Source organism: Hibiscus syriacus, unplaced genomic scaffold (assembly GCF_006381635.1).
Source record: "Hibiscus syriacus cultivar Baekdansim isolate YM2019G1 unplaced genomic scaffold, ASM638163v2 tig00110204_pilon, whole genome shotgun sequence".
NCBI classification, from domain to species: Eukaryota; Viridiplantae; Streptophyta; class Magnoliopsida; order Malvales; family Malvaceae; genus Hibiscus; species Hibiscus syriacus.
The window spans coordinates 1,021,036-1,037,671 of NW_024062626.1; the positions used below are offsets into that span (position 1 = coordinate 1,021,036).

The 16,636-nt window shown below is 32.7% G+C and overlaps 3 protein-coding genes across 3 annotated transcripts; 2 read left to right on the forward strand and 1 right to left on the reverse strand.

Annotated features, from left to right (window-relative positions):
• Nucleotides 1-481: 481 nt before the first annotated feature.
• Nucleotides 482-2,890, forward strand: LOC120219136 (bZIP transcription factor 60-like). Its single transcript, XM_039216008.1, has 3 exons — nucleotides 482-984; nucleotides 1,614-1,837; nucleotides 2,565-2,890. The coding sequence occupies exons 1-3, from the start codon at nucleotides 797-799 to the stop codon at nucleotides 2,792-2,794; spliced, it is 642 nt and encodes a 213-aa protein (XP_039071939.1). The 5' UTR covers nucleotides 482-796; the 3' UTR covers nucleotides 2,795-2,890.
• A 158-nt stretch (nucleotides 2,891-3,048) lies between these two features.
• On the reverse strand, nucleotides 3,049-6,655 carry LOC120219135 (NAC domain containing protein 50-like). Its single transcript, XM_039216007.1, has 4 exons — nucleotides 6,424-6,655; nucleotides 5,941-6,218; nucleotides 4,910-5,143; nucleotides 3,049-3,723 (listed from the first exon to the last, which is right to left on the reverse strand). The coding sequence occupies exons 1-4, from the start codon at nucleotides 6,638-6,640 to the stop codon at nucleotides 3,136-3,138; spliced, it is 1,317 nt and encodes a 438-aa protein (XP_039071938.1). The 5' UTR covers nucleotides 6,641-6,655; the 3' UTR covers nucleotides 3,049-3,135.
• Nucleotides 6,656-12,921: 6,266 nt separating this feature from the next.
• Nucleotides 12,922-15,375, forward strand: LOC120219134 (monocopper oxidase-like protein SKU5). The gene is made up of 7 exons (XM_039216006.1): nucleotides 12,922-13,234; nucleotides 13,352-13,461; nucleotides 13,572-13,842; nucleotides 13,988-14,117; nucleotides 14,233-14,593; nucleotides 14,668-15,039; nucleotides 15,114-15,375. The coding sequence occupies exons 1-7, from the start codon at nucleotides 13,085-13,087 to the stop codon at nucleotides 15,373-15,375; spliced, it is 1,656 nt and encodes a 551-aa protein (XP_039071937.1). The 5' UTR covers nucleotides 12,922-13,084.
• Nucleotides 15,376-16,636: the final 1,261 nt, after the last annotated feature.

Sequence of the window (16,636 nt, forward strand, 5' to 3'; positions counted from 1 at the left end):
GATTATTTAAATTTCAGTATTATAAAACTAAAATTATTTAAATTTCAGTATTGCAAAACTCTTTTAAGTTTAAAAAATCAGTTTATTTATATTTCAGTTTATTTTAGCAGTCTGCAGACGTTAAAAAACAAATAGTATTCTTCTTACAGACTGCAGACTTTTGATCCACCTCTTCTACTGCAGATGCCTACAGATGTGATATGTAGACTACAGACCTTTTACCTCTGCAAAAATAAACACCACCTAAGTGTCCCAATTCCACTTTAAAAAGACATTAAATTTAATCATTGGAGTTTGGTTTCTGAATAGGGCCCAGCCCAGACTACCCAAGCCTTGGAAATAGCGAAACAGGCTTGTCTCCGGATACTACCTGAACCCAGGCTAAATATGTAACATACAAACATCACCCGATCCATAAAAAGTCTCCTTTCAATATCATGGAATTTGAATTAATTTTTCCCATATAAATTCAGCTTAAGGAAACAGAGTTCAATGGTATTTTTTTTCTGTTGATCGGTTCAATTTAATTTCTCACTAAATTTTTTCCCCGATCTTAAACATAACCCCTCTTCTTCTTCTCTTGTAAATCCTAATAATTTCATCTTCCCTTTGGGTTTTCATGGAGGAAATCAATTGGGGTACCCTCTTCCTGGAGGCTGACTTTCCCGATTTCGGAGATATCTTACAGAATGAACCGGAACCGGTAACTGAAACGCCTCCGTAACCCTTTTCGACCGAGAATCGCGATCAAGAACCTGCGGTTTCTTCATGGATCGGGTAGATCGAGAAGGCTTTGATGGAGGATGATCATTCTGGCGATAGGACTGAGACTCAGCCTGCCTCCGATGATGATTTCTTCGCTGATTTACTGGTCGATTCACCTCCTAGTGGCGGTGTGGCCTTCGACGATGCTGATTTCAGAAAACAAAACCAGACCCACACCGAGGTCGATAAAGATGATCCCTTTATTAAGAAACAGAGAAGGTATAAATTGATATTCCCGATTTATCATTTTTGTTTATTGTTCACTAATATTGTATTTTATTTCAAATTCATTTGTTGCATGTCTAATTTGAAGTAGAAGTGTAATCGCTTACGTAAGAAACTAGAGCTTAATCGAGTTTTTCCTTTAAAGCTCTATTGATCTTCCCAATCTATTATCGTTCTCTATTGTTCACTAAAGTTGTATTTCCTTTCAAATTTATTTAGTTGCATGTCTAATTCGATGTAAGAGATGTAGTTGCTTACTTAAGAAACTCTAGTTTGACTGAAAACAGCTCAATTGAATTGTACTTTTAAAGCTTGAGTTTGATTTGGAATGAACATTGAATTGCTCTCATCTTCAAAAACATAAGCTTGATTTTCATTGGCGAGTTCAAAATTTTGATTAAGTTTTTTACCTAATAAAAATGAACTTGTTTTCCATGTTCAATTTCAAACTCCATTTTTGTATTAGTACTCGAGTTCAAATTGAGATTCTTGAACACTAATTAGGAAAAAAAAAACTAAATTAGACCCAAGTAGTTTGTGAACAGAGTTATCTTGTTTAAACCCAAATTTGAAGATAAGGAACTGGTTTTAGTGCAATTGATTGATCTGAATGTATTTATTAGGCAGTTGAGAAACAGAGATGCAGCGGTGAGATCAAGGGAGAGGAAGAAGATTTATGTCAAGGATCTTGAGATGAAGAGTAGGTATTTAGAAGGGGAATGTAGGAGACTGAGCCATATGCTTCAGTTCTTCATTGCTGAGAATCAAGCTCTTCGTCTTACTTTGCATAAGGGTGGCACATTTGATGCATCCTCAGCCAAGCAGGAGTCTGCTGTGCTCTTGTTGGGTATGTTATGATTCTCTATACCATCTCTCCTTGCATTCATAGTCTTCTATTTAATAATACAATGGGGAAGAAAGCACTTTTTTCCTTCACAAATGGATTATGTTACTGGGCTCCGGTTTTAATGTCCTATATGAAGTGTGCATACATGTGTAGGTTACTAGATTTCTTGTCTTCATAAATTGTATATATTACTTGACTTGGGTTTTAATTCTAATATCATATGTGTTCAATACCCGTACGTTCGTTTCTTTTTCCTGAATTTTTCATACATTTGGAAGGTCATATTACTCTATGTTTGGATATGCATTTTATGGATATTTCACGAACAAAAGGTAAAGAGCCAGAGCTGCTTAGCAAACAGTACTTGTTTATGGCCTTTGCAATTGTGTTTCTAGTTTTATTCTTCTAGATCAGAATCATAATGGAATTGGTAAATATTCAACCTTGCCCATGTTAGCTTTTAGTAGGGTTTATCATTTGGATTAGGGTTTTGGTTTTAGCCTTGTAATTTCATTTTTCCTACTTCAAGCTTATTAGTGAAGTATAGATGTCAAGCAGAGGGCTGTTTTGCGACTTATTATACTTCTGATCCACTAAAGATTAATAACAATACTCTAGAACTCTATGTTTTTTGTATTCTTTGTTACTTATTAAATACTGTTGCTATTAATTATGGTTCATTCTTTTAAGCCTGTTGAACAGTTCTAATCATTGTTTGCCTTTGTAGAATCCCTGCTGTTGGGTTCCCTGCTTTGGTTCCTGGACATCATGTGCCTCTTCACGCTGCCAGCACTGCCCAAGTCAGTTCCACTGGCAAACGAGGAAGCACAAAGTCCCGAAAGAGTGGCTCCAAGAGGGGTAGAGAGTAACCCGGTCGGACCAACTTTTGTAACGACTAGGAGATGCAAGGCATCAAGGGAAAAGATGAAAGATTTATTGTTTTTATGGGAATTTTAGTTCCATTTTACGTTTTTAATGTGATGGGTGTGTGGGTCTTATTGTGTTATTACGGCATTTGTGGTTGATAATAAGCACTCTTCCATCTTTGTTTTTGGATTTAAAACTCTCTTATTATACATTTAACTTGTTTGGATAACTAGAAACTTAAAAGTTCCTTTAATTAAGCTTTAACAAATCAAAATAATGCTTTGCTATTCATCATTTTCAATGGAATATCTGGCCATCCAGGTACATTTTCAAACGTACAAGCCGAATGCTAATGCCGGTGAACAACAATTCATGCCTAAATAAGGGTAAAGATAAGGAAATCTGCCAGAAAAGCTCCTAGGCAACCCGTGCTACCTGTCTCGGTTGCTCCTCTTCAGTTCCTCGTTTTCATCAATAAGAGAATCGATTCTCGAATGTAGAATGCTGATCATAGTTCGAGCACTCATCAATTCGAGCCTCAATGAATCCTTCTCAAAGGAGATCTTGCGGACCTCATATTGTAGTTCGTTGATAAGTTTCATGCAATCAGGAGGCACAACGGAATATAGACTACTTGTAATGTTTTTTGGCGGAGGAGGAGAACAAGTGTTCTGATTCTCTTTCGGTTCTATAGTTTCTATCGACGAAAATTCCAAGAGTGCAGAAACTGCTGTTTTTGTAGCGGATGATGGAGACATTGTCTTTGTTCTAGCTGAACAATGACCCTGAGTAGTTTTAGTAGAATTCTCAGAAATATTTGCATGGTTTGGAACTGAATCTGTATGCCGCCTTCTCTTGTATTGGGATAGAGATAAGGGTGATTCTCGATTATGCATGCAATCATCTGATCTATTGATCTTGCATGGAGATAACAAAGTACGGTCATCCGTTCTCTCATTCGGCAACTCTCTCAGAACTTCATCACTAGGCGGAGCATCCTCTTCCAGATATTGAATGTCCTGCCGTCATAAAACAGAGTTCATAAGAGGCACATCACATTCAGGTAATATAACAGTAGCATCTGACATACGAAGATGCAAGCATTAAAAACCATAGAGATAACAACTAAATCAAGAACAGTGCTACGTTAGTTTAACTTGAGTTTGCCAGATATCGGTATGTGTTTGACGCACATTCAATTATTTCTAAGCTTGTCCATTTATTTAGAGGGTTCTTTGACCATCATGACATCCACAGTGTTCATATTTGTAGATATTCCGTGCCGGAATCAAATGTTACCACTCAGGCCTGAGGTTTTTCATTTCTTTAATTACCCATGTCCGAGACCCATGTTTGACACAATGTCGGAATTAAGTGAGGACAAGTGAGGGCCACGACCGTCCAAAATTTAGGAAAATTCAGTTTTAGACCTTTAAAATTTTCAAAAATATAATTTAGCCCCCACAAAATTTTTAGAAATTCTTATTAAGCTTTATATTTTTTAAATGTTCTTAATTAAACCCCTCCCATAATTTTTTAAAAATTTTCATTAAGCCTTTCAAATTTTATTTTTTTAATTAAACCTTTTTTTTTGAAAAACATGTAAACTGAACTATTCAAAATTTTTGTAAATTATAATTTAAACCTCTAAATTTTTTAAAGTTTTAAGTTGGCCTCCCAAACTTTATCACCAAGTTCCGCTACTGGTTTGACATACCTAAACATGCGTGAGGGGTTATAATCCTCCAAGGACCTTCCAAATACATGAAAATCTTGAACAAATTTGAACCTGTCCGCATTGAACACATCTGGGTGCAATACTCACACCAGTTACATAGCTATAAAGTGCTCGATAAACTTGATTATATAGAACTATCCAACTTGCTTTTATAGAACTATCCTTATAAACCAGAGCTCAGCAGGCAATCTTGCAATATTACTCGCCATCATCTTACTAGACAAATAAAGGGATAAACGGAACAGTTCCTCGGTATGGAATCTTCCATTCAATGAAAGTGTCAAATAAGTGTAGAAATATCCAATTATGTGTGTAGGATTTAGGGTTTAAAAATGTTATATAATATAAAACAAGTGAAATCATCGAAGTGAGGATCTAAAGGAAATTCAACACTTAAAAAAACATGAACATCTACGATAAAGTTGATTATTATAATAAAGCCATAACAAGAAAGATAAGGCACATACCTGCTCGGAACTGATCCTTTGAACACCGTTGCTTTCAGTCGCAGCATTCTGAGCAGCTGCCACATCATTGCCGGCTATCGAATCGCTAACAGTTACTGCATCATCCTTGGTGTCTACTCCCGGAAACAAAATGGCTGAATCATCATCCCACTCTGCCTCAATGAAAGGTGCATATCGGTTTCCATTTGGTGGTCCAATATTATTCTTATGAATTACTCTACAGAGCACATAACCCTAAAGAGAGGAAACCGAAAAAATAAAATCTTAATAGTTTATGATAGTAAAATCGTCAAGTTCGTTTGTAGATAAAATTGTAGGACTTCTAAACATAAGGTTTTAAAATATTAATAAACCATGAAAATAAAAAACACTAAAAACCCCACAGATACATGTAACATAGGGTGTCGGACACAAATACTTAAAGAAATAAACGAAAAGTAGCAGTAACATGGAGTAACATATTATTAATTTTATCAATAAAAACATCATAACATATGACAAAAGGAATCACATTTACTATATTTTCTTAGTAACTGGATTGCAATGAAACAAAGGTAGCAAACATATAACCAGCTCAAACTTATATTTTCTAATCATCTCTCATAACTTGTATTTTTTTTCCACACAGAAAAAAGTGTCTCAAACTCTCAGGTCCATTCTTCAGTACAATCAGATCAATGCAGAATAATACCTAAGGCACAACATACTAAGTATTTCGTATTAAAATTCTATTTCGTCATCCAAATTATAGGTGAAACACGAGGCAACTGTTAATGTACATGGCTTAATCTGTAACTGCAACATCAACACTTGGAGTGATACATAACAGATCTCATTCAACATCAAGCTCATTTTAATGGTGGTCTCAAACATGCAATGCTCCAATTCTTGCCAAGTATTTCAAGCTAAAATTATATTTCTTTTGTCATCCAAAATATTTAGCATACAAAATAACTTAATTCGTAACATCAATATTAGTCATGCATATCAGATCATCATTCACCATTAATATCAAATCAAATAGTTTCAACCTGAGATGCTCCAATCCTTTCCAACTCTTCTTCAACGAGCCGGTACTCATGCATAACCCAATTGGTTCGCAATCCATCTGGAGCTTTCCCGCTATGAAAGACTAACGTCTTCTTCATCCCGATAACCTGCGAATTGTGATGGACCTCTCGATCTTTACCCGTGGTCTTCCAATACCCTTGGTTTGTAGCCCTGTTCATTCTTCCCCCATTGCTATACTTCTTATCCAATGAACTGAAGAAATACCATTCCTGATCTCTGGTTTTCAATCTTGATTTGTCTGAAAAACAACCACAAGCAAGATTTTAGCAACATAAATTGAAAATTAAGTAAAAATCAATAGAAGAGTATCATGGTAATAGAAAATTTATCATAAAAATCCAAGATGCAAAAAAAAAAAATCACAAATACTAGATTAGACTGAAAAAATAAAATTAAACATTAACTTCTAAAGTTTAGAACAAAAATTGATAAATAAAAATAACCTGGAAGGTTCCACGGTTCATGCTTGTAAATATCAACTTCACCGATAGCCTTAAATATGACAGGCTTGTTGATAACTTTTCTTTTCAAATAATAACTAACAATTTCTTCATCGGTTGGGTGGAATCGAAACCCAGGTGCTAACTCCGTCTCTGAACAGCCAGTCTTCGCCGCCGCCGTTAGTCTTTGATCTGCGGCTAAAGAATTTTGACGACCCATAGAGAGAGAATAGTTTGGGGGAAAACCGAAACTTCAAAATAGGACGTTTTTGTAGTTGATATAAATAGTTGAACGATTTGAAATAAATATTTTGTTTTTTTGATTGATGAGCAAGATATAGAGTTCCTTCGATTGCAAGAAATTTCACTTATTTATATTTTGTAAGCCAAAGCGTTTAAATAATTTAGGGTAAAGTATGAGTCGTCAGCCAACTTTAAGTTTGATTCTATTTTGGTTACTTAATTTAAAAAAAATTATTTTAGTTACTTAACTTTTCAAAATTTTAATTTACTGTCATTCACCATCAAATTATTAACGAAATAATCATATAAATTATATTTTAATAGGTATAATAGTATATTTAATTTTCAATATTTATATATTTTATTACTAGTACTACTTTATCGTTAAAAACATCAATCAACCAATCAAATGCATGCAAATATATAAGAAGAATAAATTACATAAATATAGAGTTGCAAAAATTATGGTAATTTCCCTTGACTTTTCTCTTTGTTTGCCTTATTGTGATTGTGCAGTCCATTACACTCATGGATGAATAAATTGTGAGTAATGTAAAGAAATAAATTTTAAATTGATTAAATATTAATTTATAAAGATTTAAATATTTTTTTAAAAAATTTAATTTATTAAACGATCGAAGATAAAATTTATATGCTTGCATTGTCGTCTATTTGATTTGTATACATGTTAAAGACAAGTAACAGATGTGTTTACTTTTTGAACATTGCTCATGTAAAATTTCAAGAAAGAATATTTAAACAACAAAGTATTTTCTATAAGATGAATAAAATATTTTTTAAAACTTTTATTTTAAATTTAAACTAAATAATTGTTTGAATTTGAGATTGGTTGTAGTAGGTTGAGAAATTTGTGAAAATCGATTTTTCTAATGGTTTTACTTTTTCACATGTAAATATTGTCTCAAATTTTAATTAATAATTAGGGGCGAAACGACTTTAAGACTAGTAAGGGGTCGTGATCCTGTATATATATATATATACATAATATTAAAAGGTTTCCTCAAGAGAGACGAGTATAATAAATTATTAAATTTGATTGTCTCAAGATCTATTAATTGATTGAGTAATTAATAATACGCATATTGTCTTACCTTGTGTAGTTCGAATCTCGATATTTATATTATAAATATAATACATCTATTTACGATTTTATTTTAAATATATATTTATTATGTGGGTTCATGAATTTTAATCTTTAAAAAAATTACACATACACGCACACACATGTATGCGCGCACACACACACTCCTCCTATGTATCTGGTTGTTGAGGTTGGACATGTTAATCCTTTGTTTACATAACATGATCCCGAGTTACGTAAGTCAATGTATGAATATCCCGTCAATAAACGAGATGGAATTACTTTAGTGCATGTCCATGTCAAATATATTCCTCTAATTATCTATTTTCTCAAGAAAAACATGATAGGCATTATTAATATTATTGGTTTGCTCAAAAAAATTTAAACGGTCCTCCAAAAAATAATGTTAGTTTTGCCACTGACTGTCATTGCACAAAATGGTGGGCAACCGTATTCTAATGAATTGTTTGTTGAACTTAAGGTTAGTGTTTTCTTTTGAGAACTTAATGTAAAGTAGGGATGTGTGTCATTTTGTGACTGTATTCATGTGACAGAAAAAGGCAACTACCCGTCACCAAAATGAAGAGGAATCTTCTTAGAAAGATCGTTCCACGCAATATCATACTAGGCGAATTACTGTGATATTATTTATTAATTTGATTATGCATATTTTATCTATTTTTATGCCTCATTTTTATAAATTGTTTGTTAGTGTGTATAGTTTATTCATCAAACTATAAGCATGGATTAATGAATAATAGTATTTCCATAGGTTGAGTTAAAGATGAAGAAGTCAATTGCGGGGCTCAAACGACGATTGAAAGAGGAGTGAGTGGCACGTAAGAAGGCTAAAATACATGCTAAATTTACCCAAAAGGCATCAAATGAGAAAATTTACAAGGTTAGGGAGGATCATAAAAAAACATTGAGGGAGAATGAGGTGTTCCACAGAAGAAGAAAAAAGTCGAAAGCAAGTGTACCATCCTCCGACTTTGCTATTGATGCAACTGTAAAAATTATTACCCAAATTTCTAGAGCTATAAGTAATGTTGCATGCCCAAAATTACTGACATGAATGAAACAGGGATGAGAATGAAATTTCAAAATAAAGAGACAAATACATTTTAATGATGGCTTATTATTAGACAAGATGGATATATGTGTTACATACTTAGATTGGAGACATGCTATACTTTAATTTAAGTATGTTATATTATAGTTTATGAGGTATTCAATGCATTTGGCATGATCATATTAAATTTAGGGATTAAAAGATTAAATAGTTGAAGATAAGGTTAATCGAACATTGTTGTTCAAATCCAAGACAACTTATAGGTAAATATATAATTATCATTTAGGAAATATATCTTGGGAATATTCTAGATTAATGTAAAAAGAGTATATGTCTAAATATATCCATAAAATAATATAGATATTTGTATTATTTAATACTATGTCTAGAATTATTTACTAGAAGAATCTAAATATTTATAATGTTAAATTGTTAAGATGTTAACATGTGTCAATAATCCAGTGACTATTAAAATCTATAAATAGGTGTGAGTTTTATCATTGTAATAAGAGGAAAAAAGAGAGAAAATAGTGTATCTAGACTAGCTTTTTTCCTCCCTCTTTTTTTAAGGAAAAAATACCAAAATTATAATTTTAGTTCTTAAAATTTAAAAAAAAATTAAATTGCCCCCCTAAAAAATTTTAGAAATTCATATTAAACTTTATTTTTTTTTAATATTCTTAATTAAAACTCATCCTATAATTTTTAAAAATTCTCATTAATCTTTTCAAAATTTCAACAGTTTTAGTTAGAGCCGAATTTTTAGGAAAAAAATGTAAACTAAACCCTTCAAAATTTTTAATTTAAACCTCTGAATTTTTTAAAGTTTTAACCAAACTTTATCACCAAGTTCCGCAACTATTAGTAATTAAGTTAGATTTTATTATAATTCTAACAATTAGAGATTAGTTGATAATTTAATTTATTTAATAAGTAATATTTATTTTAGTCAATAAATTTTATTGAATTAAATTTCTTAGTGACCAAATATTTGATTATATAAATATGATGTATGTCTTAAACTTTAGTATTATGAAAGATAATTAATTTGGAGATATGTAACCCTCAATGTAATTTTTGAGGTATATATGTTGCAGAGATGAGTTTTGTAAGAATATTGTGAGAGTGATTTGGGATACTCTGGATTTTATATAAATATCAAATTTTAGGATACATGATATATCATGTATTTGTATATATCATGATCTCTACGTTTATAGTATAATATTGTTTTTTTTATCTGTGGAGGTAACCAAAGTTGAACCATGTTAAATTCAACCTTTTTTGTGTGATATTTTCTATGTTGATATTTATTTTTTCATTTACAGATTCCTATCAAGTGGTATCATAAGTTATAGTTCAAGTTGTAGGGGAAGTAATTCTTCAATCGATCTAGTTGTTCTTTAATAAGTAAATACTTATTTTAGGCAAGAAATCTTATTGAATTATGTTTCTTGTTGATAATGTATTTGAATATATATATATATATATATATATATATAGTGTGTGTGTGTAGCAGGTCTTTATAACTTTTGAGATATGTATTGCATAGATGAATTTTGTAGGGATATTAGAAGAGTGATTTGGGATATTGGAAGAATGATTTGGGATATTTCAGTTTTTGTATAATACCGAATTTTAAATACATGAGATATTATATATTTGTACTCTTTGTGATATCTAAGTTTATAATAAATTATTATTTTTCTCGTTCGTAAAGGTAGACAAGATCAAACCACGTTAAAACTCGCCTTTTACTTATGTCTTATTTTTATGATGTTATCGTTTTGATTATTTTTCTGCTTACAAATTTCTAAGTGTTTAGAATTTGTCCCAAATTCAATTTCACTCAAATTGTAAAACATTTATTTTCTTTTATATTGATTAATAATATATGATTTACTTTGAGTAAATTTTTACAAAAATAAGATTTCTTTGTAACAAAGTAACTATCATTATAAATAGATACTAAGAATTATGGTTCGAGTAAATTATAGATTTGAGGTCGAATCTTTTTTAGGAGTGCGGAAATGGTAGGATCATAAGAGGGGTGAAACAATTTAGATAAGATAAGAAATTGAAGTTGTTTTTGAAGGCTGAAACATTATATGAGCTGCAAAGATATTTCATATGAGATACATGTAGTTTTGGGTTGAGATGTCTTCTTACTTATTGATTGTCTTTCAGTTAAATTTTTAATGCTTCTTGAAACGCCTTAATCAGGTATCAAAAATTCAAAAATATGCAACACATGTAGAAAATTGGATACAAATCATATATATTATTTTTTTTATTTTTTATAAAATTTTAGTTATTTTATTATTTATTTGTAATTAAATTCAATCTAATATTTTTCATTTTTATTTTATATAATTTGGGAGCATATTATTTTATTATTAGTCAAAATTAAATTTACTTTGTGTTTAAATAAAGTTGTTTTGTACTTAAATAAAGACATGGTAAATTACACAAATGGTCATTAATATTTGAGAAAGTTTTTCTTTTCACCATTGATGTTTCAAAAGTCACAAATCGGTCACTAACATTATCGTTTGTTACAAATTGATCACTCGATGTTAACAACCGTTAACAGGCGTGCCGAAAAACACATATGTCACATTAATTGCTTACATGGATTGTGTTGACCGCCACTTTTTTTAAACTTCAGTGGGGAAAACGAAAACTTTCTTAGACATTAGTGACCAACTATGTAGTTTACCCTAATTAATAGGGAGAATCAAGGGTTTCATTTACCATTCTGAACCATTCTACTTCTTCCATAAACATTTTTTCTTCTTCCATAAACTTGTTTCTTCTTCTTACATAAACTTGTTTCTTCTTTTTCCATAAACACATTTCTTTTTTCTTCCATAAACCTATTTCTCCTTCTTCAATTCATCTGAAAGAAAAAGTAGTGAGAAAATAAGATTTCTTCTTCTTCCATTTGTCTCAGAAAAAAAGTAGTAAGAAAAATGAGCAAAGAAAAACAATAGTACTTTCATGTAGGTTACAAAAAAGGGGGGACAACACTATGCTTTATGGTAATCTTCTTTTGGGTTTGATAGAAACTAAAAAATAAAAAATAAAACCTTAACTGAGAATCCATAGTTGCAAAGCGGAACATCAATGAAGTCTTCCATCTTCACAAGATTTATCTTCTCTTACAATTTTCAGGAAAAAAGTTTTAAAGAATAGAGATAGGAATGAAAAACCCTAAATTAAGTTTAGGGATTAGGTGACCGGTGAAGGCTTTTGGGTCTCCAACGTGGCGGTTAACCCAGTCCGTGTAAGCAGTTAATGTGTCAGTTGTGTTTTTCGTCACGTCTGTTAAGGATTGTTCACGTCGAGTGACCAATTTGTAACAAATGATAACATTAGTGATCGATTTGTGACTTTAAAACATCATTGGTGTAAACGAAAACTTACTAAAACATTATTGATCATTTGCGTAGTTTACCCATAAAGATATTTACTTTCTTCCCGTCTAAGTTGTCAGGGTATACCAACCTCGAATAGTTATAAATACGTATTTATTTAGCTCAAAATTCTAATGTAAATTACAAAGACGAATTTTTTTTAGAGGGATAGACGTTCCATTCATTCGGGCAAAGATTTCATTTGTTATATTTTCTTGTGATATTTGTTTTTAACCTCAAAACTATGTGCAAATATTTCATGACTTTTGGTTGGTTAAGAATTAATCACGAGATTTTTATGCAAAGGTAAATATATTCACACTTATTGTAATAATAATATCTTGGACTTATATGATTTCATTGGAATTACATGTTTTACCAAAAAAAATGAAAAATCTCCAAAGATAAAACCAACAATCATTAATTTTATGTATATAAAAGAAGTTGAAGTAATTTTAATGAAATGAAATCTTAAAATTTTCATTTTAAAATTTACCTCGGTAACTCGGTAGGCACTAATCAATTATTCTTATGATATTGAGAATACAATTGTCAGCAATCCAAAGCCAACTGGTTCATTATTCTGAGAAATCAAAGGAAAATATTTAATACAATTTTTTAATTATTTCTTGTCAATTGTCTTTAACATCCAAATTAATGTTCTTCTCAATTTTTTTAAATCATTTGGACCTTTCTATTTGCCCTGGAAGTTCCACCAAGCTATTGTATTTTGTCCTAACCTATGTAATTTCAGTTTTAAAACTTAAGCATTTCTTGTTCATTTTCTTGTCCAAATCACAACCCCCACAACCACCATTTCCGGTGGTTGTAATGGCAGTTTCCGGCAACTTCCCTAGGCTGATATTCATATCAGCTTTTATCTTCAAGCTCTTAATCACCGTTAGTAATGGTGCTGATGTTTACTTGGAGTGGACTGTAGCCATTAATACATCAGTTCTTCCATTTCCTCAAGAACAACCTGTAAGTTTGTCATCTGTTAAAAACACCATTAAGTTCTTTAACTGTAATTTTGCACGTCTTTTTTCTTCTTCCAGTTGATTTGATTTGTGTTTATGATCTGAGATGTGTTCTTCACAGGTTATTACCATCAATGGGATGTTTCCAGGTCCCCTCGTCAATGCCACAACCAATGACGTAGTTTACGTCAATGTGTTCAACAATATAGATGAGCCACTACTATTTACATGGTACGAAAATAATAAGAGTTTGAATTCTAACATCGATACGATATTATCTAGATGGTGCCGACTCTTTTATATCGAAAAACTTAGGGTTTTTGATGTGGTTGGTGATGCAGGAATGGGATACAACAAAGACTTAACTCATGGCAGGATGGAGTTTCGGGAACGAACTGTCCAATTCAGCCTGGCACTAACTGGACTTACGAGTTTCAGGTCAAGGATCAAATTGGGTCTTTCATCTATTTCCCCTCCATCAATTTCTTGAAAGCCGGAGGCGGATACGGTCCGATTCGAGTTAATAATCGTCCAGTGATCGAAGTACCCTTCCCCCAACCCGAGAATGATTTTGATCTTCTCATTGGAGACTGGTATCAGAAGAGTTACAAGGTAATGTACATAGTCTTCTCATTGAGCCTATACATCAATGATTGCAATGTTACTTACTCGAACGCAAATATTTTATGTTGAATACATATTCGTATCTGACAATCATATAAATTGAAATAACATACAATTTCTCTGCATCATACAGGAAATAAGGTCCCAGCTCATAAACAATTCAACGGTCTATGAGATCCCTCCTGATAAAATCTTGATGAATGGAAAGGGCTCGTATTTGGATAATGATTCAAAAGCCTATGAATTGTTTACCGTAACAAAGGGTACGAAATAAAATAATTTTTCTTCTTTTTTATTAAATTATTTATATTCGAAATTCGGATATATTTAATGCGTGAACCATAGATCGAATAACGTTGTGGTGTTTATGTAATGCAGGAAAGACATACAGGTTCAGGGTATCGAACGTTGGAACTGCCTGGAGTTTCAACTTCAGGATTCAAAATCACCGGATGCTATTGGTTGAAACAGAAGGATCTTATGTTAATCAGATGCCTGTGGATTCTCTCGACGTACATGTCGGCCAATCTTACTCCGTGCTCGTCACGGCAGATCAACAAGAACAAGATTATTACATTGTGGCGGTTCCGAAACAGGTCAATGCCACCGGGTTCAGTGATCTTGTCGGTGTCGCGGTGTTGCACTACGAAAACTCCATTATTCCTCCTAGAGGTGGTCTGCCACCGGGGCCTGATCCATTCGATATCCAATTCTCCATCGATCAAGCTAAATCCATTAGGTAAATCGAGAAAGACGGAATCGATTTGTGAAGGCGGGACATCTTAACTAACCATATCGTGTTGGTTTGTGTAGGTGGAATTTGACGGCGGGAGCTGCTAGGCCTAATCCGCAAGGAACCTTCAACGTTTCGAATGTGACATTATCGCAATCCTTCGTTCTCCAAAGCTTGGTTTCAGAGATCAACGGCAAAGCTCGATATACAGTAAACAACGTATCTTATCTTACACCCAAAACTCCGTTAAAGCTCGCCGATGCCTTCGCCAATGGAGGAAACGGTGTTTATGTTCTCGACAAATTCCCAACAAATTCTTCAAACGCTGAAGCCGTCAACGATGTTTTCGTAGCATCTGGAATCCATAACGGCTGGACCGAGTTTGTGTTCAAGAATGACTTGGATTTAATCCATACTTGGCATTTGGATGGTTTTGGATTCTTCGTAGTTGGGTAAGTAAAGATTAGAATTAAAATTCACAGGGTGAAGCAAAGCTTATTTACGGTTCAATTTGTATTGGCTTTAGGTTTGGTGAAGAACAATGGACACCGAATTCTCGATCTTCTTACAATACCTACGATCCGGTGGTCCGCTCGACAATTCAGGTGTACCCTGGCAGATGGACATCGGTTTATGCTTATTTAGACAATCCTGGGATGTGGAATTTGAGATCACAACACTTGAAAAACTGGTACTTAGGTCAGGAGCTTTATGTGAGAGTCTATGATCCTGATCCTAACCCTGCTAAGGAAAAGAAGGCCCCTGAAAACATGCTCCTTTGCGGTTAGTGACATTCATTGTCTATATTGTTTTCAAAGTACTCATATTCGACATTTATGTATTGTTATGGTTTGATTCATCGAACCGTGACTGTATATTAAACACATACCGATATCGAATACTTATAGTTGAATCTAAATGTTTTCTCTTATTTGACAGGAATCTTTGGCTCTCCACCTCCACCTCCACCCACACCCCCAACCCTTCCTCCACCTCCACCTCCGGCTCCTATGGCCCCAGCAAACAGTGGTTCATCTAAACAAGTAACATGGTAAGTGTAAATTTTAACTAGTAATAACCTGTTTTACTCGAATTCAGTGATGAGTATCGGATTTCTATTGATTATACTCTCCTACGCGTTGGAAAATACTTCTAACACTACGTACCCTTATCCGAAGAGTTTTAATTACTATGCATTGCTTGAATGTTGATTTCAGTCCAGTATCCATGAAATGCATAAAATCATTCTCTTTCATGTTCATAGGTTCCACATGATTGTGGTCTGCATTGTATTCATCATAAACCAGTAAGCAGACAGATTGTTTCGGCTTCAATTCAGGCATGGAAGGGAAATCAGAAATTGTTGGAGACTTTGTCAGGGTATTTTTTTTATCGATTCAAGGCATGTTTGAGATCTATTACTTTAAAGTACAGTCAATGGGTTGTATGATGTAATACTTTATCAGACTTGAACAACATTTGTCACACCCCAACTTAGAGGCTAAATTTTAGAAATGATAAAGTATTGAATTCAAAAGAATTATGGAAAAAATTCATGGACTTTAGTTATTATTTTCCCTCATTTAATTATTATAAGTTAAGAGATTTCTAAAATACGTTAGCTTATTATTGTTAAATGATATGAAGTGTGGTTGGCTAATAATTGTTATATTATACTATTATTTTATTAAATAATTGAGGGCCACTCATATGAGATATATTTTTTAAGTAAGAATAATGCAGTCATGGTTGGAATCCATTGCTTTGGGCTCTCACTTTCGGCCAGCTTTTGTATCCATCAAAACCTTTGTATTATTTTTAATACATGCCAACCGGAAAGAAAGAAAAAAAAGATCAACTCATTAATAAAGGAACAAATGAATCCAAGCAAAGCTATGAGTGATGGGAATTAATTTAAAAAAAAACATATCATCCAGTGGTTAGAAATGCTTGATGGGTTGCTGGGACCATACTGGAAGGCAGCTGGAATTGCTTTCAATTGTAGTTTCATCTTATTCGGATCTGTCATACAACTCATTGCTTGTGCAA

What these genes read in the sequence shown, in the direction of transcription:
- LOC120219136 (XM_039216008.1), top strand. Translation starts at nt 797, where the DNA reads ATGGAGGATGATCATTCTGGCGATAGGACTGAGACTCAGCCTGCCTCC. An exon ending in TTTATTAAGAAACAGAGAAG is followed by an intron (nt 985 to 1,613) that starts GTATAAATTGAT and finishes TGTATTTATTAG; the next exon opens with GCAGTTGAGAAACAGAGATG. An exon ending in GTCTGCTGTGCTCTTGTTGG is followed by an intron (nt 1,838 to 2,564) that starts GTATGTTATGAT and finishes TTGCCTTTGTAG; the next exon opens with AATCCCTGCTGTTGGGTTCC.
- LOC120219135 (XM_039216007.1), bottom strand. Translation starts at nt 6,640, where the DNA reads ATGGGTCGTCAAAATTCTTTAGCCGCAGATCAAAGACTAACGGCGGCG. An exon ending in TGAACCGTGGAACCTTCCAG is followed by an intron (nt 6,219 to 6,423) that starts GTTATTTTTATT and finishes GTTGTTTTTCAG; the next exon opens with ACAAATCAAGATTGAAAACC. An exon ending in AAAGGATTGGAGCATCTCAG is followed by an intron (nt 5,144 to 5,940) that starts GTTGAAACTATT and finishes TCCTCTCTTTAG; the next exon opens with GGTTATGTGCTCTGTAGAGT.
- LOC120219134 (XM_039216006.1), top strand. Translation starts at nt 13,085, where the DNA reads ATGGCAGTTTCCGGCAACTTCCCTAGGCTGATATTCATATCAGCTTTT. An exon ending in CATTTCCTCAAGAACAACCT is followed by an intron (nt 13,235 to 13,351) that starts GTAAGTTTGTCA and finishes TGTTCTTCACAG; the next exon opens with GTTATTACCATCAATGGGAT. An exon ending in GAGCCACTACTATTTACATG is followed by an intron (nt 13,462 to 13,571) that starts GTACGAAAATAA and finishes TTGGTGATGCAG; the next exon opens with GAATGGGATACAACAAAGAC.